The following is a 16041-nucleotide window of genomic DNA, read 5'->3' as shown; positions in this document are numbered from 1 at the left end:
TGTGTGTGTGTGTTTTCTAAGTCACTTTCTTATTAAAGACAAGAACATATTGATACATTTGAGAATACCTTTTTGTGTTTCCTCTTCCAAATTTAAGGAAATGAGCTATTATTTTTTTTCTTTTCCATTATGGTTTATCACAGGATATTGAATATAGTTCCCTGTGCTATACAGGAGGACTTTGTTTTTTATCCATTCTGTATATAATAGTTTGCGTCTGCTAATCCCAAACTCCCAATCCATGCTTTTCCCACCCTCCTCCCCCTTGACAACCACCAATCTATTCTCTATGTCCCTGATTCTGTTTCTATTTCATAGATAGGTTCATTTGTGTCATATTTTAGTTTCCATGTATAAGTGGTATCATGTGGTATTTGTCTTTCTCTTTCTGACTTACCTGAGTTAGTATGATAATCTGTAGTTGCATCCGTGTTGCTACAAATGGCATTATTTCATTATTTTTTATGGCTGAGTAGTATTCCATTGTTATATATGTACCACATCTTCTTTATCCATTCCTCTGTCGATGGACATGTAGATTGTTTCCATGTCATGGTTATTGTGAATAGTGCTGCTATGAACATAGGGGTGCATGCCTCTTTTTGAATTACAGTTTTGTCTGTATATATGCCCAGGAGTGGGATTGCTGGATCATGTGGTGATGCTATTTTTAGTTTTCCGAGGACCCTCCATACTTTCTTCCACAGTGGCTGCACCAACTTATGTTCCCACCAACAGTGTAGGAGGGTTCCCTTTTCTCCACATCCTCTCTAGCGGAAATAAGCTACTATTATAACAACTAGGCAGGACTACACTTAATTATAAATTACAACATCCACCACCACTTAAAATTGTAAAAGACTAGTTTATTATTCAGTCTCTCATGTAGATACACATAATGTACATGTAATTACAGTGACAATAAGCTCTCAGAAATATTGAGTAAATAACTCTTCTATACTGTTTGCATAAATTATTATATTTAATTAACTCAGTAAACCTAGGATATAACAATTACTGTCACCTTCTTGTTTTACAGATTAAGGAATCCAAGCTTAGAAAAGTTTTGTTACTTGGCTGAGGACACAGAACTAGTAAAAGTTGAGGATGGAATATAAAACAGGTGTTCTGGTTAGAGACAGTTTGACTTCAAATTTATCTTCTCAGCCACTGCTCTCTACTTACTAGTATCTCATTTGATCCTCACATAAAACTTTGAGGTTTGAAGAATAAAAACTATTGTTTTTGTATGTGAAAAAACTGAATCACAGAGCAGAGCATGTAAATGATGGAGAAAATGGTCCCCTACTCTTGCCTCAATGTTAGGTAATGTGATAGGAGTCCTCTCATAATAAGATAATATAAATTTATACTAACTAATGAAAATAGATGTAATCTTCATCAGTCTTGTAACAGTAAATTCTCAAGGAACTATCCCCAACTTCTTTTTTCTTTCTTAAATTTTTATTTATTTATTTATTTATGGCTGCATTGGGTCTTTGTTGCTGTGTGCGGGCTTTCATTGCGGTGGCTTCTTTTGTCACAGACCATAGGCCCTAGGCGCGTGGGCTTCAGTAGTTGTGGCTCACAGGCTCTAGAGCTCAGGCTCAGTAGCTGTGGCGCATGGGCCTAGGTGCTCTGCGGCATGTGGGATCTTCCCGGACCAGGGCTCGAACCCGTGTCCCCTGCATTGGCAGGCGGACTTCCAACCACTGCACCACCAGGGAAGCCCCCCAACTTCTATTTAATAAGAAATAATCTCCATGACTGTTTATGCAGTAGGAGTGGTTTAAAAATTACTTCATTTTATATACAAATCTGAGCAAAAGTTCTTCACGGTAATCAGGGTAGAAATTAATGCTTCTATGGAGAAGAGTGAAGTTAAAATTTTAAAAGTCTGGTGCCCACTCCAGTTGTTCTAAACTGTGGCTTTACATCAGATTGCCTGAGAAGACTTTAAAAAGTATCCCACCCTCATCCCTGTATTGCCAACCCACAGATCTGAAAGGAACCCTAGGGATCTAAATATTTTTCAGAGCTACATTCTAATCCATGAGCAGAGGTGATACTCACAGGCTTAGCATGTGGTAATTTCCGTTCTAGCCCCTACATATATTATTTTGCTTGACCCTCACAGTAACTCTAATATTCATTGTAGATTTGAAATCTGGGGCTAAGACAAGTTAAGTGATTGGTCCAAAGAGAAAGAGGTACTTGTTTCAGAACATTCCATATGGAATCATTCCATCTATGAAACTATTAACCCCACGCTACTCTGTCCAAATACACTCACCCCACAAATATATGCAGAGATACTGTCATTGTTCAGACACTATCTAGATTTTTTTTTTTTTCCTCTGTGAAGACATTTCTTAATTTTAGAGTCCCTCACTAGAAGGTAAATTTGTTGATGACAGAAAGTTTTTACTTTGTCACTTCTCTTTTTCCAGCCTAAACAGAGCCTGGTACAAAATGCTCACACTGACTAACTTAGCATGATACAGATTATAGAGCTTGACTTTATTTTCCTGATAATGTGTTATTTCATAATGGGGGAAGATCATTTCTCCTAAAAGAAATCTAAATAAATACACAACAAAACAAAGGAAAACAAAAAAGTTATTGCGTGGTCTTCTGCATGGAAGAGTTCACCCTTTCTGATCAGTCTCTGAACTCACTTCTTTCAGTAATTCTTGAATCTTTTTCTCGCAATTCATTTTTTAAAATCTTACTCAGCTTACCCCCAGTTGAACATTTTAGATAAACTTAATGCAAGGACCAAAACAAGAAAATAAGCGTTGAGACCCATATTTATTGTCATTACCCAGTGTCAATGTTTTGTCACCTCTTAACTGGACTATTGCTGTAAACCACATAACTCATCTGATCACCTAATCTTCTATATCTCTGCCTCCAACTGAATCTGCAAGCACTAATGGAGGAGCCTTCTACCTAGGATTGATCCCTAACTGATATATTTTCTCTCTTTCCTACAGGATGAAGCCAACTCTCCCCATCTTGACATTCACGTGCCCTTGTATTTTGTTCTCAGCTTGCATCTCCAACCTTAGCTTTAATGGCTGGCTTTTCCAGACATCTCTCCTCCTAGAAAAATCTAGTCACTTTTATCTTATTATCCTCCTCTCACCTGGAATGTTTTTCCTCCATTTCTTCTCCATCCCACACAATATTCAAATAACTGCGAATACTGTACTTTCATGTCCTCATTTCACCAGCTCGTTGATGAGCTACCTTTGAAAGTGAGTCTTTATTAATTATTTTTTTGATACCGTTCCCAGTATCTGGTGGAATGTATTACACAATTGACATTCAGAGCATTTTTTTATTTCTGACTGTAGACTTTTGTAGCACCTCTGAATCATCATTCTGAGTAAAAATTCCAATTTTACAGGACAATCAACTGCTTGACAAATATCATTACATTGTCCTCTGTAGTCACTGTAATTCAAAACACTTCAGAAAGATTTTGATTGGCAAGATTTTGCAAAGGCTCTACATTGTTTCAGCAAACGTAGAGAAATGCTGCTCAGATCCACCCTCAGCTCCCTTCAGGTTTAAAACACTCTTCCCTAAGCTGCTGGGAGTGTTGACAATTGACAGCTCAGGGCTGATGATCCCTCAGCTGAAGATAGCTCCCTGCACCAGGGCCAAGCCTCCATTCTCAGGGAGGTTCCCACAGTCAGTAACTGGTCAGTGCCAGAGTATAAAGTCCTGGATGGATCTCCTCAATGACTATTCCAGCTCTAGAGGGGAGACCACTGAGGTCTGTGTTGTAGCTGCATCATTGCCCAAGTGTTCCTTCTGCTCAGACTTGTCCTTTTCACTTTCCCACAGATGTTGATCAAAGAGACTCTTCAGTAAAAATTCAAGAAATTTTCATCTTAGAATCTATTTCTAGGAAACTCATTTGTGATAGCTACCTACCGTTTGTCATGAAATCATCAGATAATTTATTCATTCGTCCATCAGTTAGCAAATATATGTTCGATAATTATATGTCTGACGCTTACTGGGTGAGGAAGACATTGACCCTGCCCTCATAGAACATGATTCTGTTCCCACACCAGACTTCTCCAATTTCTCCCCACTTTCAGCAATTCCCAGAATTTCCCTCAGTCTCTCAGACTATTTTGCTTTTACTTATGCTTGACTTTTGTTTAGAATTCCTCCCCTGCTCTTCTTCTCCTGGTTAAACTCTACCTGTCTTTCATAATTCCACTCAAATGCACTGCCTCTCAGAAAGCTGTCCCTGACCGTATCCAGTCTGTGCTGGATTAAGTGAGGGATCCAAATTAGGGGCTATTGCATTCAGCTGAATGTCTAGGTACATTTGTCTCTTCCCTCCTCTTCCCTCCCACCACCAAACTGTAAGCTTCTTGAGTGTAGATTTTGTTGTAATATATATATTTTGTATCAGGCAAGCTGAATGTGTTCAATTGCTAAATGAATGAGTGAATAAAAATAGAAAATTAATCTGGGAAAAAATTAAGGTTTTGATTCTGTTATCCATAGGCCCAATTATCTAAACATGTTGATTACTTGGTAGTTCCAATATAATTTTATATTCTGAGCAATTAAATAAAATGGGATAAAATATTCCTTTGATATTTCTGCACAACTTTTTTCAGCAGCCAATTTTTCCAGGTACATTCAGTTGTGCTTTTGCAAAACTTAAGTGCTACATGTTATATCCATCATATTATTAACCTTATGCTTCATATTTCTTTGATATGTATCTTTTTCATATTCTCTAAGCCCACATGAATCTGATAGGTATCTTTAAATGAAAACTACAAAGGAATCTTAAATAATACCAATTCTAAAAGAGCTATCTTTATATAGTACTCCAACCTAGCAGTACTCTTTCTTTTAAAAGGTTTGTATATCATTGAAGTTATGATAGAGTAGTTTATCTCCATATTTTTAAAATGATTTCTTTTCCTTCTTATTCCTACACATGGATTTCTGTATAATATGCTTGACAAAATTTAGTTCTTGGCAAAGAATGACGTGTTAATTATTATTTTCTCTCTTTCTTTCTTTTAGGTACGTCTGTCACTAATGTAACAGCTACCGATGCTGATGACCCAGTTTATGGAAACAGTGCGAAGTTGGTTTATAGTATCTTGGAAGGGCAACCTTATTTTTCCATTGAGCCTGAAACAGGTTTGTGGCCTAAATTTTGAATTCTATTTACCATGTCATTGCTTCAGGAGAATACTTTTCTTGGGATGTGGATTATGAAATGTTATGGCTAAGTACTTCACTGCCTATCAATAACATTTGAATGTGTTATTCCTGTGCAATGGGAGGTACATGGCAAGCCTGACGATCATTTTGATACATATTAAAATGAATCGCAGATCCTTTGTAGAGTATCACCTGTTTAACAGATGGCCTGGCACCATTGTTCATCCCTGGGAAAATGAGCTTATAAAGCAGGCAGACTTAAATATCAGATTTAAGAATAAATACAGTTAGTTATCGGCTGCATGATGCTTGGCAAGTAACATTTATAAAGCTTTCTAAGTTTCAACTCACACATCTAGAAAGTGCTGTGGAACCTTCGTTATAGCCTTATGATGAAGATCAGATGAAGCAATAAATATTAAACCTACAGTACACGACATGTGGTAATCATTCCATGTGTGGATATTATTACATTTGCTATTAGATTCCTCATTTGTAAAACAGGATACTGATATCTATGCACTAGAGGTCTTATGAAGATATTATTATTCTTGCCAATATTAAACCCCACCAGTATCCTGAGTCCAACGGTATAGATTTTAGCAAACAGGAAATAAGTTATTTAAAATATAAGACAAAACAAAAAAAAACTATTTTTAATGATTTGGAACATAACTTCATAAAATGATAGTTTTTGTAAATGAAGATCTATCTTTTATTGTTTAATTTTAACAGTGAAGTAAGAGAGTAAGCCATTTTGTCACACTTATCCTCTTGTTTTTTCATAGCACATTTTACAGTTATTATATATAACACCATCTTTTGTGTGTGCTTTTCTTCTGTATCTGGTGGTTTTGTCTGCAGACCTCCAAATAGAAAAATTCAGTATGTGGGCACATACACATATTGTTTCTTTGATTCATGAGTTTTCAGCAATATTGAGATGAATTTCCATGTCTTACCATTAAGTCAATTATTAATTAAATTAAAAATTTAAAGCCTCTCCTCACTTTTTTCTAATTCAAAGAGTAAAATCCTCATGCATTTAAAAGTGAGGAAAAAGTACATTTATACATAAATGGGTCATGGCTGAAAATTGAATTTAGATTTGGAAACAGGAAAGAGCTCTTGTAAAATACATTAATTAGGGGCATAATTACATTTTCTTCCTCAGTGAAAGAGGAAGTCTGCCATAACCTTCATCTCATTTGTGCTCTTTGATGACCCTGGGGAAGTGGTAGAGGAGGTAGTCAGCTTTGAATTTTGAGGGAAGAGAAAAAGTCTAGAGATGTCCTATTCCTTGGCCAAAGTCACAGTGAGAGTTGGGACCAGAGTTGGGACTCACACCCAGGTCCTTAATTTCAAAGCCAATGTCAGATATCTTTGAACTTCTCTTTTCATAGGCAATAGTTATGGTGTAGTGGCTTCCACAAAACAGAAATGTGTTAATTGCTTAAGGGGAATTGAATAGTTTCCTCCTTTGCTCCTTGGCTATTTGTTTGTTTACTGGAATCTCAAAAGTTCACCATTTACAGTGTAATATAGTGAGAAATAATTGACACATAACTGTATATTAGTTTCAGATGTATAACATAAAGATTCGATAATAGGTATGTATTGTGAAGTGATTATCATAGTAAGTCTCGTTAACATCCATCATCACACGTAGTTATATATATTTTTTTCTTATGATGCAAACTTTTAGGATCTACTCTCTTTGCAACTTTCAAATATACAACACAGTATTATTAACTATACTCACTGTGCTGAACATTATGTCCCCAGGACTTATTTACTTTATAACTGTAAGTTTGTATCTTTGGATCAGCAATGGATATTAATCCAGCAAACATCCAGTCAGCATTCACTATGTTCCAGGTGCTAAATTAAGTATAAGGAGACAAAATTCACAAAGGCTAATCTCAGCCTGCAGGTATCTCACAATCCATTTTGGCAGACAGACTTTTTTTTTTCAACATAAATACAAGGAAGTATGATGATGCCATTTAAATAATTTATATCTTAAGAATAACTTACCATGAAGTACAGAGAATAAAAGCCCGCTACTAAGTCAGAGGATTTGGGCAATTTTAAATCTCATTGACATATACTGCCATTTGCTTAATTAAATATTGTCAGCATCATTTAAGATTTACATTTTTACTTAGCATAATGAGTGTTTATCTCAACACATTCATTTTAGCCTTATTATTTCCAGTGTGACATATACAAAGTTATCTGACTTATATTTTAGAAAGTTATTCTGGTACTCTTGTGGAAAATGTAATGGAGAGAAATGATACTTGAAGCATATACATAATAGTTGCTTAATAAATATTGGTTGAGTGAAGTTGAGGTTTTTAACTAAAGCAGACACAATACAGAAGGAAATAGAGGCTAAATTTAATAATAAAGTCAGCCTAAGTTCTTTAGCTGAAACATCACTATGTGTGAGTGAAATGTAAACCTTATTGTGTAAATGTGTGCGTAATTACACTTGAGTGTGTTCAAATGAAAACTGAGTGTTAGTTGTTCCCAAAGCATCTAAATTTGTCAATCTCTGAGGCCTTTATTCTCTTTTAAAAAAAAAAATGAAACTGGTATGAATGTATGTGTGTGTGTATAAACACAGAAACAGATTCAGAATACTTTTTAATATTTTCTATTAGAAAAATATAGGAAAAAATGTACAAAGACTAGTGAGCATTTGGATTTTTTATTTTGTAAGTAAGTGGAAAGAAAATACCCTTCCTGGTGACCAAACGATGTGTACCAGTTGTGTCCTCTGGGAAACAGACTCTGAGGTGGAGTTAGGAAAACAAGTGACTTGCTAGGGGGTTAATGACTGTGAAAGATAGAAGCACTGTCTTAGTTCCAGCTGCTATAACAAAATACAATAAACTGGGTGGCTTATAAGAGTCAGAAAGTTATTTCTTAGAGTTCTAGAGGCTGGATGTTTGAGATCAGCGTGGGCATGGTTGGGTTCCGGTGAGGACCCTCTTCTGGGTTGCAGAGGCTGACTTCTCCTATCCTCTTGGAAAGAGAACAAGCTGGCTCTCTGGCCTCTTTATACATGAACGCTAATACCATTCATGAGGGCTTCACCCACATGATCTACCTCTCAAAGCCCCCACCTCCAAATACCATCGCAGTAGGGATTACAGTTCCGTGTATGAATCTGGAGAAGGACAAAAGCATTCAATCCATATCAGAGATGAAACAGAAGTAGGCAGGGAAGCCCATCGTACTGTGATGCAGACAGATCTCATACCCATGTAAGTTAGGAGGAGAGGACATAGGATAAGGCAATGTAGATTTGACAGCATCTTGGCCAAACCCATAGAGGTCCCTGGAACAAAGATTTCTCTTAAAAGGAGTCTCATGGTACACACAAATGACCAGGCTTTATTATCACCTGCCATGCACAGTCAGTGGCTGGGATGTGTCTGGGAAGAGTAGGTCCTCTACTTGAATCTTAAAACCGATCCTAAAAATGCCTCAGCTGGAGGTTGTCGGCTAACTGCACTCTTGGGCAAGTTCTTTCTTGAGAAGAAATCCAAGCGGTAGGCCTCTGTGGCTGCCACAAGGCATGGCAAAAACAAAAGAGAAAACGTTGAGAATGTGATGTTTATTTAAAACGATAATACATAAAATTAGTATGTGCTTGGTGAATTAGTCAAAAACTGATAGTAGGAGTGTTAATAGGTACATTTATTGGGGAAAAAAAAGGCTGTTGTGCTATTTTGATTTATAACAAGAAATGTATATTTGGTCTTTGTCCCAGTTTCTGGCACAGAGCTCCTAAAATCCTTAGAATTTCCTAAGAGGTGAGAGTGATAAAGGTGTCTTTTGTTATGTTAACCAGGTGACTTAGGGAACCAATGTTCTGATTAAAGGGTTGGAACTTTCAGTCCCACCCTCAGACCTCTGGGGAGGAGAAAAGGGCTGGAGTGTGACTCTTTTGCCAATGGCCAATGATTTCATCAGTCCTGCCCTTATAATGAAGCCTCCATAAAATCTGAAAAGGATGGGGTTCAGAGAGCTTCTGGATTGGTGAACAGGTGGAGATTTGGGGAGAGTGGCACCTGAAGAAAGCATGGCATCTCCACACCCTTTCCCCATACCTTGCCCCATGCGTCTCTTCCATGTGGCCATTCCTGAGTTATATCTTTTTACAATAAACTGATAATCTAGGAAGTGAAATGTTTTTCTGAGTTCTCTTAAGAGCCCTAGCAAATTAATTGAACTCAGGGAGGGGGTCGTGGGGACTTCTGATTTATAGCCAGTTGGTCAGAAGAACAAGTAACAACCTAGACTTGCAACTAGAGTCTGAAGTCCAAGAAGGGGGGTGAGGGAAACTGTGATCTTGAATCAGTTGGTCAGCATGGGTGACAGCCTGTGGAGCCTGATGCTACCTCTGGGTAGATAGTGTCTGAACAGGGTTGAATTGTAGGACTCCAGGCTTCTATCTGGAGAATCGTTTGGTGGGATGATCTTTATAAAGAAGATTGCCCATTGACCACTGTCAGCAGGTCACTGATGCTAGAATATTTTCAGTAAAGAAAAGGAAACCAGAACATAGGAGACAAGAATACATTTATGTGTCTTGTTTTATCCTCACAAGAATGCTAAGAACAGAGCTCTGGACTTTGGAACAGAGAAGTTCTGCCCCCTTGCTTGCTACTTTCTAATTTTCTGGAATTATTTCCTGTTGCCATATAACACATCAATCACTGTCGGAGGGAGAGCTTCTCCTCCTATTTTAGGTATAAGCTTAAGACTGAGAAAGATTTGCCATTTTTTCTGTTTATCATCCTCTTTGAGCATCTCATAATCAGTAATTATCTTGTAATTGACTTGTTTGTAATTCTAAGTCACTTCTCATGCTAGAATGTATAGTTCATGAAAGAATGGGGCTTGTCTGATTTGTTCATTTTGCATCCCTATGCCTAGCAGAGTGTTTGGCCCCTAAAGTCATTCAATAAGTTGTTGAGATAGGAAGGCAAGAAGAGGTTGGGGTGGGGAGGAAGGATAGAAGTAAGGAACAAATTAATAAAGAGAAAGAGAAAAGCTTGCCACAGCTCAAGGAGAAGATGTGTGAAGCACCAGGTAGGAAATCCAGCTTGCTTTCCAGCCTGTCTTCCTTCTATTTTTGTGGTGGGAAGAACACCATTGTAATCTCACATGTGATTTTTGTTGTTGTTGTTGAGATTCACTTAAGACTAAAATTCATGTCGTTTCCAAGTCTCATACTATGTCTTAAGTGTCTAGCCAATGCAATGCTATTCTGGTACTTGCAAAAATGAGCCTTGATTCAGCGATAAATTCTTGCCCAGGTTTAGTTCTAGATTAGATGTTAAGATAGAAAGGTTCAGGGGCCACTGCAGAAGGAAGGAGTGGTTATTAATATATCTCCCTATTCCAGAGGTCACTGTGATAGTAATAATAATAATAACAGTAAAGAAGGGAAAATATTACTGTGTTTCTAAACCACAGTATAGAGGGAAGAATTTATGTCTCCGTTTTGCAACTGACAAAATTGTGTTTCAGAGAAAGTAAGGTAAAAATGCCTTCCCCCTCTTTAACTCAAACTCTCTGTCAAATTATAAACAACAGGAAAAATAAAAACAAGAATGTAAACAACCACCACCTCATTTATTGAACACGTATTATGTTCTCAGCAGTGTGCTAATTGGGTTTGCATGCATTATCAAATTTAATTTAATTTATTCCACACAATATTTTGAGATAGGTACTATTGTCATCTCTGTGTTACTGATGAGAGAACAGAGGATCAGAATTGATACATTTATTACACAAAGTGTTTGAAGCAAGATTCAAAGTGAGTCTCTCTGATTGCAAGATCCAGGTTTTCAGCATTCTCCTGTACCACAACTTGACTTCCACGCATTGTAGCTTGTGCCTGGGGCTGCCATTGGTTTACAAACGGACCTATAGAACTTGGAAGCAGGCCCAGGTCTCCTTTATACATAGACATATGAGGCAGTTTGGTGTCAGATAAGATGTGAGGCGGTAGTATTATAAAATGAATTGTCATTTTTGTGAATAGCTTCAGAAGGCTGAAAATAGCTTATTTGTATTCTATAAATGTTTTCTCTTTTTTTGTTTCCCTCTCCCTGCTACCCCCAATACCATATGTTTGCTTGTACCATTTTGGGCACAGACAGGGAGAAATGTGACATTTATTTTAAAAGCTACTAATTTGAGGACAGCAGTGAGAAAACAGTTGCAGTCCATCCTAAATGATTGAAGATGGAAAATCTAAATAAAATGCAAGGCAAGTGAATAATAAATGCTTAATTATCTAAAGAAATCAGGGTGAAGTTGCAGCACAGTCTAAACTTTCCTCCAGGCAATCAAGGGTATGAAAAATGACCAGTGTAAAAATAAACTAACTTAATTCATTGACCTTTTTTTGAAACTCAGACCATCTTTCTTCATTGGATACAAATAACATTTGTCTCAGTGGAACCTGTAAACATGAGCTAAGGAAAAAAATACTCCTTGGGGAAAAAAAATCCATGTAATGAATGGTTGTCTTTCCTAAAAATCAAGATAATACATAGAGTCTTCATGGAATGCCTTTGGAATTGAGTCATTGTTTTACCTTCTGAGCCAAAGTGATAAATTGCAAGCATACAAGGTCTCTTTTTTAATCAGGATTACATAGATTATCATTTCCACTGCCAAGGGGTCTGGCCAAAGGATTTTCTTGTACAGACCTTTGAGAAGAAATATTCAGATAAACTCAGGCTGCCCAACAATGCCAGGATATGCACTGATGAGTGAGAATGTCTTTGTAATTCACGTCAACTCATATTTAGTCTACACTCTGATAAATCATGTGCCAGGCTTTGAGGGTGCAATGTCATGTATGATAAATCCTAAAAGAGATGTATATGGGCACTCAAAATGGTGTGATAACATAGGACACATGCCAGAATTCATGACATAGGGACGGAGAGGAGTGCCAGCTAAACCAACTAGTATGGAAAGAGGAGATTAAAAGAAGCCTTTTAAAAGGTAGTGATACCAAAGGTTGTGTCCTGAAAAACTGCATCCTTTAATAGGTGACTGGTCTGGGGTAGGGGGAATGGTTAAATAAGGCCTTTTAGCAAAGGAAATCAAAGGGATATGTGGTCAGGGGAAAAATTGGATAAGGAGGTGATATTGAGAAATTCAGTAGCTTTCACTTCCTCAATGGTATCAGAAGATTTTTACTTTAAGAGACATTTCTATATAAAATAAATTGAGGCTGTAATTTAGGAATCCAAACTCCTTTTAATTTTCTGCATGACTTTGGCCGAGTACCATCTCCTCTTGGGACTAAGTATCCAGTTTTTAAAAATACTGATTATAATGCTGTTTCCAATCATTCATGAAATTGGAGAAAAAAAAAGCATATACTCCATACTTTGCTTTTGATCTTGACAAATTTAGACTATCTTGAATATTATTATTATTAATTTTTCTTTAAGTATTGAAAATCTGTCAAAGTCATAGTGGCTGGTGAATACAGCTTTTCTTTGCTTTTTTATTTTTTTAACATCTTTATTGGAGTATAATTGCTTTACAATGGTGTGTTAATTTCTGCTTTATAACAAAGTGAATCAGTTATACATATACATATGTCCCCATATCTCTTCCCTCTTGCGTCTCCCTCCCTCCCACCCTCCCTATCCCACCCCTCTAGGTGGTCACAAAGCCCCGAGCTGATCTCCCTGTGCTATGCAGCTGCTTCCCACTAGCTATCTATTTTACATTTGGTAGTGTATAATGTCCATGCCACTGTCTCACCTTGTCCCAGTTTACGTTTCCCCTTCCCCATATCCTCAAGTCCATTCTCTAGTAGGTCTGTATCTTTATTGAATATTATTTTTATACTTTAATTTTTATTGAATCAAACAAAATGTGATGTTTTTGATTGGACATTTCCTCTTAGAACAACCCAAAGCTTTTGCATTAATGGTAGAGAGAAAGGTACTTCGGCATTCTTTAATACAAGGCATCTGTTTCCATTAAAACCTCTGGATTTGGAGTGGAAAGTTTGACTGAAAGGAAAGAGTGACATGGAGAGGGAGGAAGCTGGCTTAACCAATTTTCTGGGTCAGTTTCATCATAGCAGATAAAGAACCCCTTTCTAAGTGCTGGATAAAAGCACCCATCTCACAGCTGACTCACTTTGAAAATTACAGAACACCCCAGATCAAGTTCTCCCATGAAGTGGGTGGTCAACGGTGGGGAAGGAGCAGGTACAGCTTCTTCTGTAACATGTGGAACCTCTTCTAAGCCTCCTGAAAGAACAGGGGTTCTCCCTGAAGAACCTCAGGCATGAAGCCAATAGACAGAAAGATTGGGAAGGGAACCAAAGGGTGCTTTTCTCACCCGTGGAGACATCCTCCTAATGCACTCTTCATCCAATTTATATTCTCTTTATACAGAAAATAATTTTCGAGGAAAAAATACAAGCCTAGAGACATCCCTTTCAAACATACACACACACACACACACACACACAGAAACACACAGATACGTGTTCAGAGCAACTAAAGATGGGAGGAAGTATCAGTTTGTGAGTCTATGCTTGTTTAAGGCCAAAAGACTGTATAGAGAAAGACAGTTCCCTTATCATATGCCTTACATTTCAGGTAGAAGAACCACAAATGGATGCTCAATAAAATTGTAGGCAGCAACAAACAGTCTTTGCACTCTTGTAAAATCCCTACCCCATATGAAGTAGCTATTTTTAAATGTCTTGTTAAAGATGAGGATTATGAAGAGGTTTAATAATATGGCCAAAGTCAGGCAGGTGACAAGTATTTGGTACCTATAGTTCAAAATCAATATTTTTGGAAAAAATGGATGAATGAATTAATGAGTGAGTAATGAGAATCTAATGTGTGTAATGCCACCTGTACCTATATTTAAACCTCACTGTGTTGTTTTAGTTCCAACTAAATGATGATATGATGATGACAAAATGTCATTTTAAATACCTAATGGATTAATGTTCTAATCTGCGCAGTATTTAGAGATAGTATTCTCAACAAATGCTATCCCTCCGTAGTCTTGCTGATGATTAATTTTTCATATCCCAGTGAGTATATCAGCCTGCTGCTTGCACACACTGACTTAACAATCATTTATTTCCCTGCCTGGAGTCTCTTGAGGGAGGTAAAGTGGGTTAAGTGTTGTGGTCACAAAACTGTTTGATGATTACTAAAAATAATCTCCCTACCCAATCTTCCCCCCCAAACCCAGAACAATTATACGTACTTGGGTAAGCTGAAAGAAGTGTGACTGTCATGTTACTTAACACCTTTGAACATTTTTTAAACTCAGAGGGAGCTGTCCAGTGCTGACCATAGGTAGAATCAAAGTGATGTATTTTCAGAGAAACCAAAGTCTTTGGAGGTGCATGGTGAAGAGAAAGCCTGAACTACACAGAGTCCTCAACATGTTACAGCTGCTGTCACACTGGGGTGCTTTGGGATGGGTTTAGGTGGAAGCAGAAGCAAGTACTCCCCCATGACACCCATCCAGCCTGCGTAGACCAGCTAGGATCAGGATTTTTTTTTTTTTTTCCCAGCTTACTATGAATCATGTCCCTGCAGAAATAAATTGTAGTTTCTATTTCTGTGGTGGTACTCTTTCTTCCTTTGAAATATAGCTTTGAATTTCAAAATGGCTTAGGGAAGAAAGACAAGATGTGTTTTCATTGATTTTATAGCAAAGCATGGTTTATGTAAGGATATCAAAGATTAACCTTATGTATTCAAAAATGCACACACACATATGAACACCCCTTTGGTGTTTTTGTTTAAGGATAGCAGGTTATTTGTATAGTTCCATCCCCACCGCACTCCATCCTTTTGGCCTAACTCTGCGTCCCCAGCACGTAAGACTATTTTGAACACGTTACTGATGCACAGTAATTGCTTTAAAATACTCTAGCAAATGTGACTTTAGATATAGCTCCCCAAAGAAGGATTATCTAACATTCAACTGTTCTAGTTTGGAAAATAGTGTATTAAATATCATAAAATGTTATCTATGGTTTTATATATATATGATTTTGGAAGCTCAGAGAAGGGGGTTAATTCATACTGGACACCACTCTTCTTAAAGCAACTGAGATAGGTCTAGTGCACAGATAGGAATCCACTGAGAGGCTGCATTAGAAGGAGTATATAAATATTTCATCTGTTTCCTTATAAGTCAAATTCTAGAAACATTCCTGTGAGATAATTTCCTCTGGACTTAAGCATGAAAGACCACAATTTTTCTTTATAAGAAAGACTACCAAAAAACAAAAATTTCAACCGTAATTACAGGGAATCCTGTCTAGTTCTCACTCTGCACCTATGTGCCTAGCACTGTGCGTTCCTTGTGATAGTTGTACAAGAAACATGTTATAAATTAACCAATAAACATGGACAATTAAATCAAGGATGAGCATGCTTAGAAAATGGGCTTCCTCAGAAAGACTTAGATGTTGTCAATTTCAGATCCCAGAGAATTTTGGATTTGAAAAATGGGTGCTTCTAGAAGCTTAGAGTATATATTTATATTCTCATATTTAATATATATTAGCATCTGACCATTTGATTATTTGGAACCATTCGGTGTGACATTGCTTATGACAGACCAAGGACACAGGGATGTGCCCATAGATGCTACATAAGACTAGCCCATAACACTATTGTGTCCATTTATGTCTCCCTTTCCAGAAGCAGTGACCTCTCTTGGCAGTGGCACGTAACACTGTGTATTATATTCTGTTTATAAAATCAAAAGGAAGGAAGGTAC

The 16041-nt window shown here is 37.3% G+C and overlaps 1 protein-coding gene across 4 annotated transcripts in view; it reads left to right on the top strand.

The window, feature by feature from the left end:
• CDH8 (cadherin 8) overlaps window positions 1-16041 on the top strand; it is a 386150-nt gene that overhangs the window by 181740 nt on the left and 188369 nt on the right. For all 4 annotated transcript variants that reach the window (XM_067717873.1, XM_067717872.1, XM_067717875.1 and 1 more), the window contains one exon: window positions 5068-5187. In XM_067717873.1, coding sequence (XP_067573974.1) covers window positions 5068-5187 — 120 coding nt within the window. The remainder of the gene's footprint in view (window positions 1-5067; window positions 5188-16041) is intronic.

This window comes from Pseudorca crassidens, chromosome 20 (assembly GCF_039906515.1).
Source record: "Pseudorca crassidens isolate mPseCra1 chromosome 20, mPseCra1.hap1, whole genome shotgun sequence".
NCBI classification, from domain to species: Eukaryota; Metazoa; Chordata; class Mammalia; order Artiodactyla; family Delphinidae; genus Pseudorca; species Pseudorca crassidens.
Note: the sequence above shows the minus strand (reverse complement) of the source record. Positions and strands in the feature narration are given on the sequence as shown.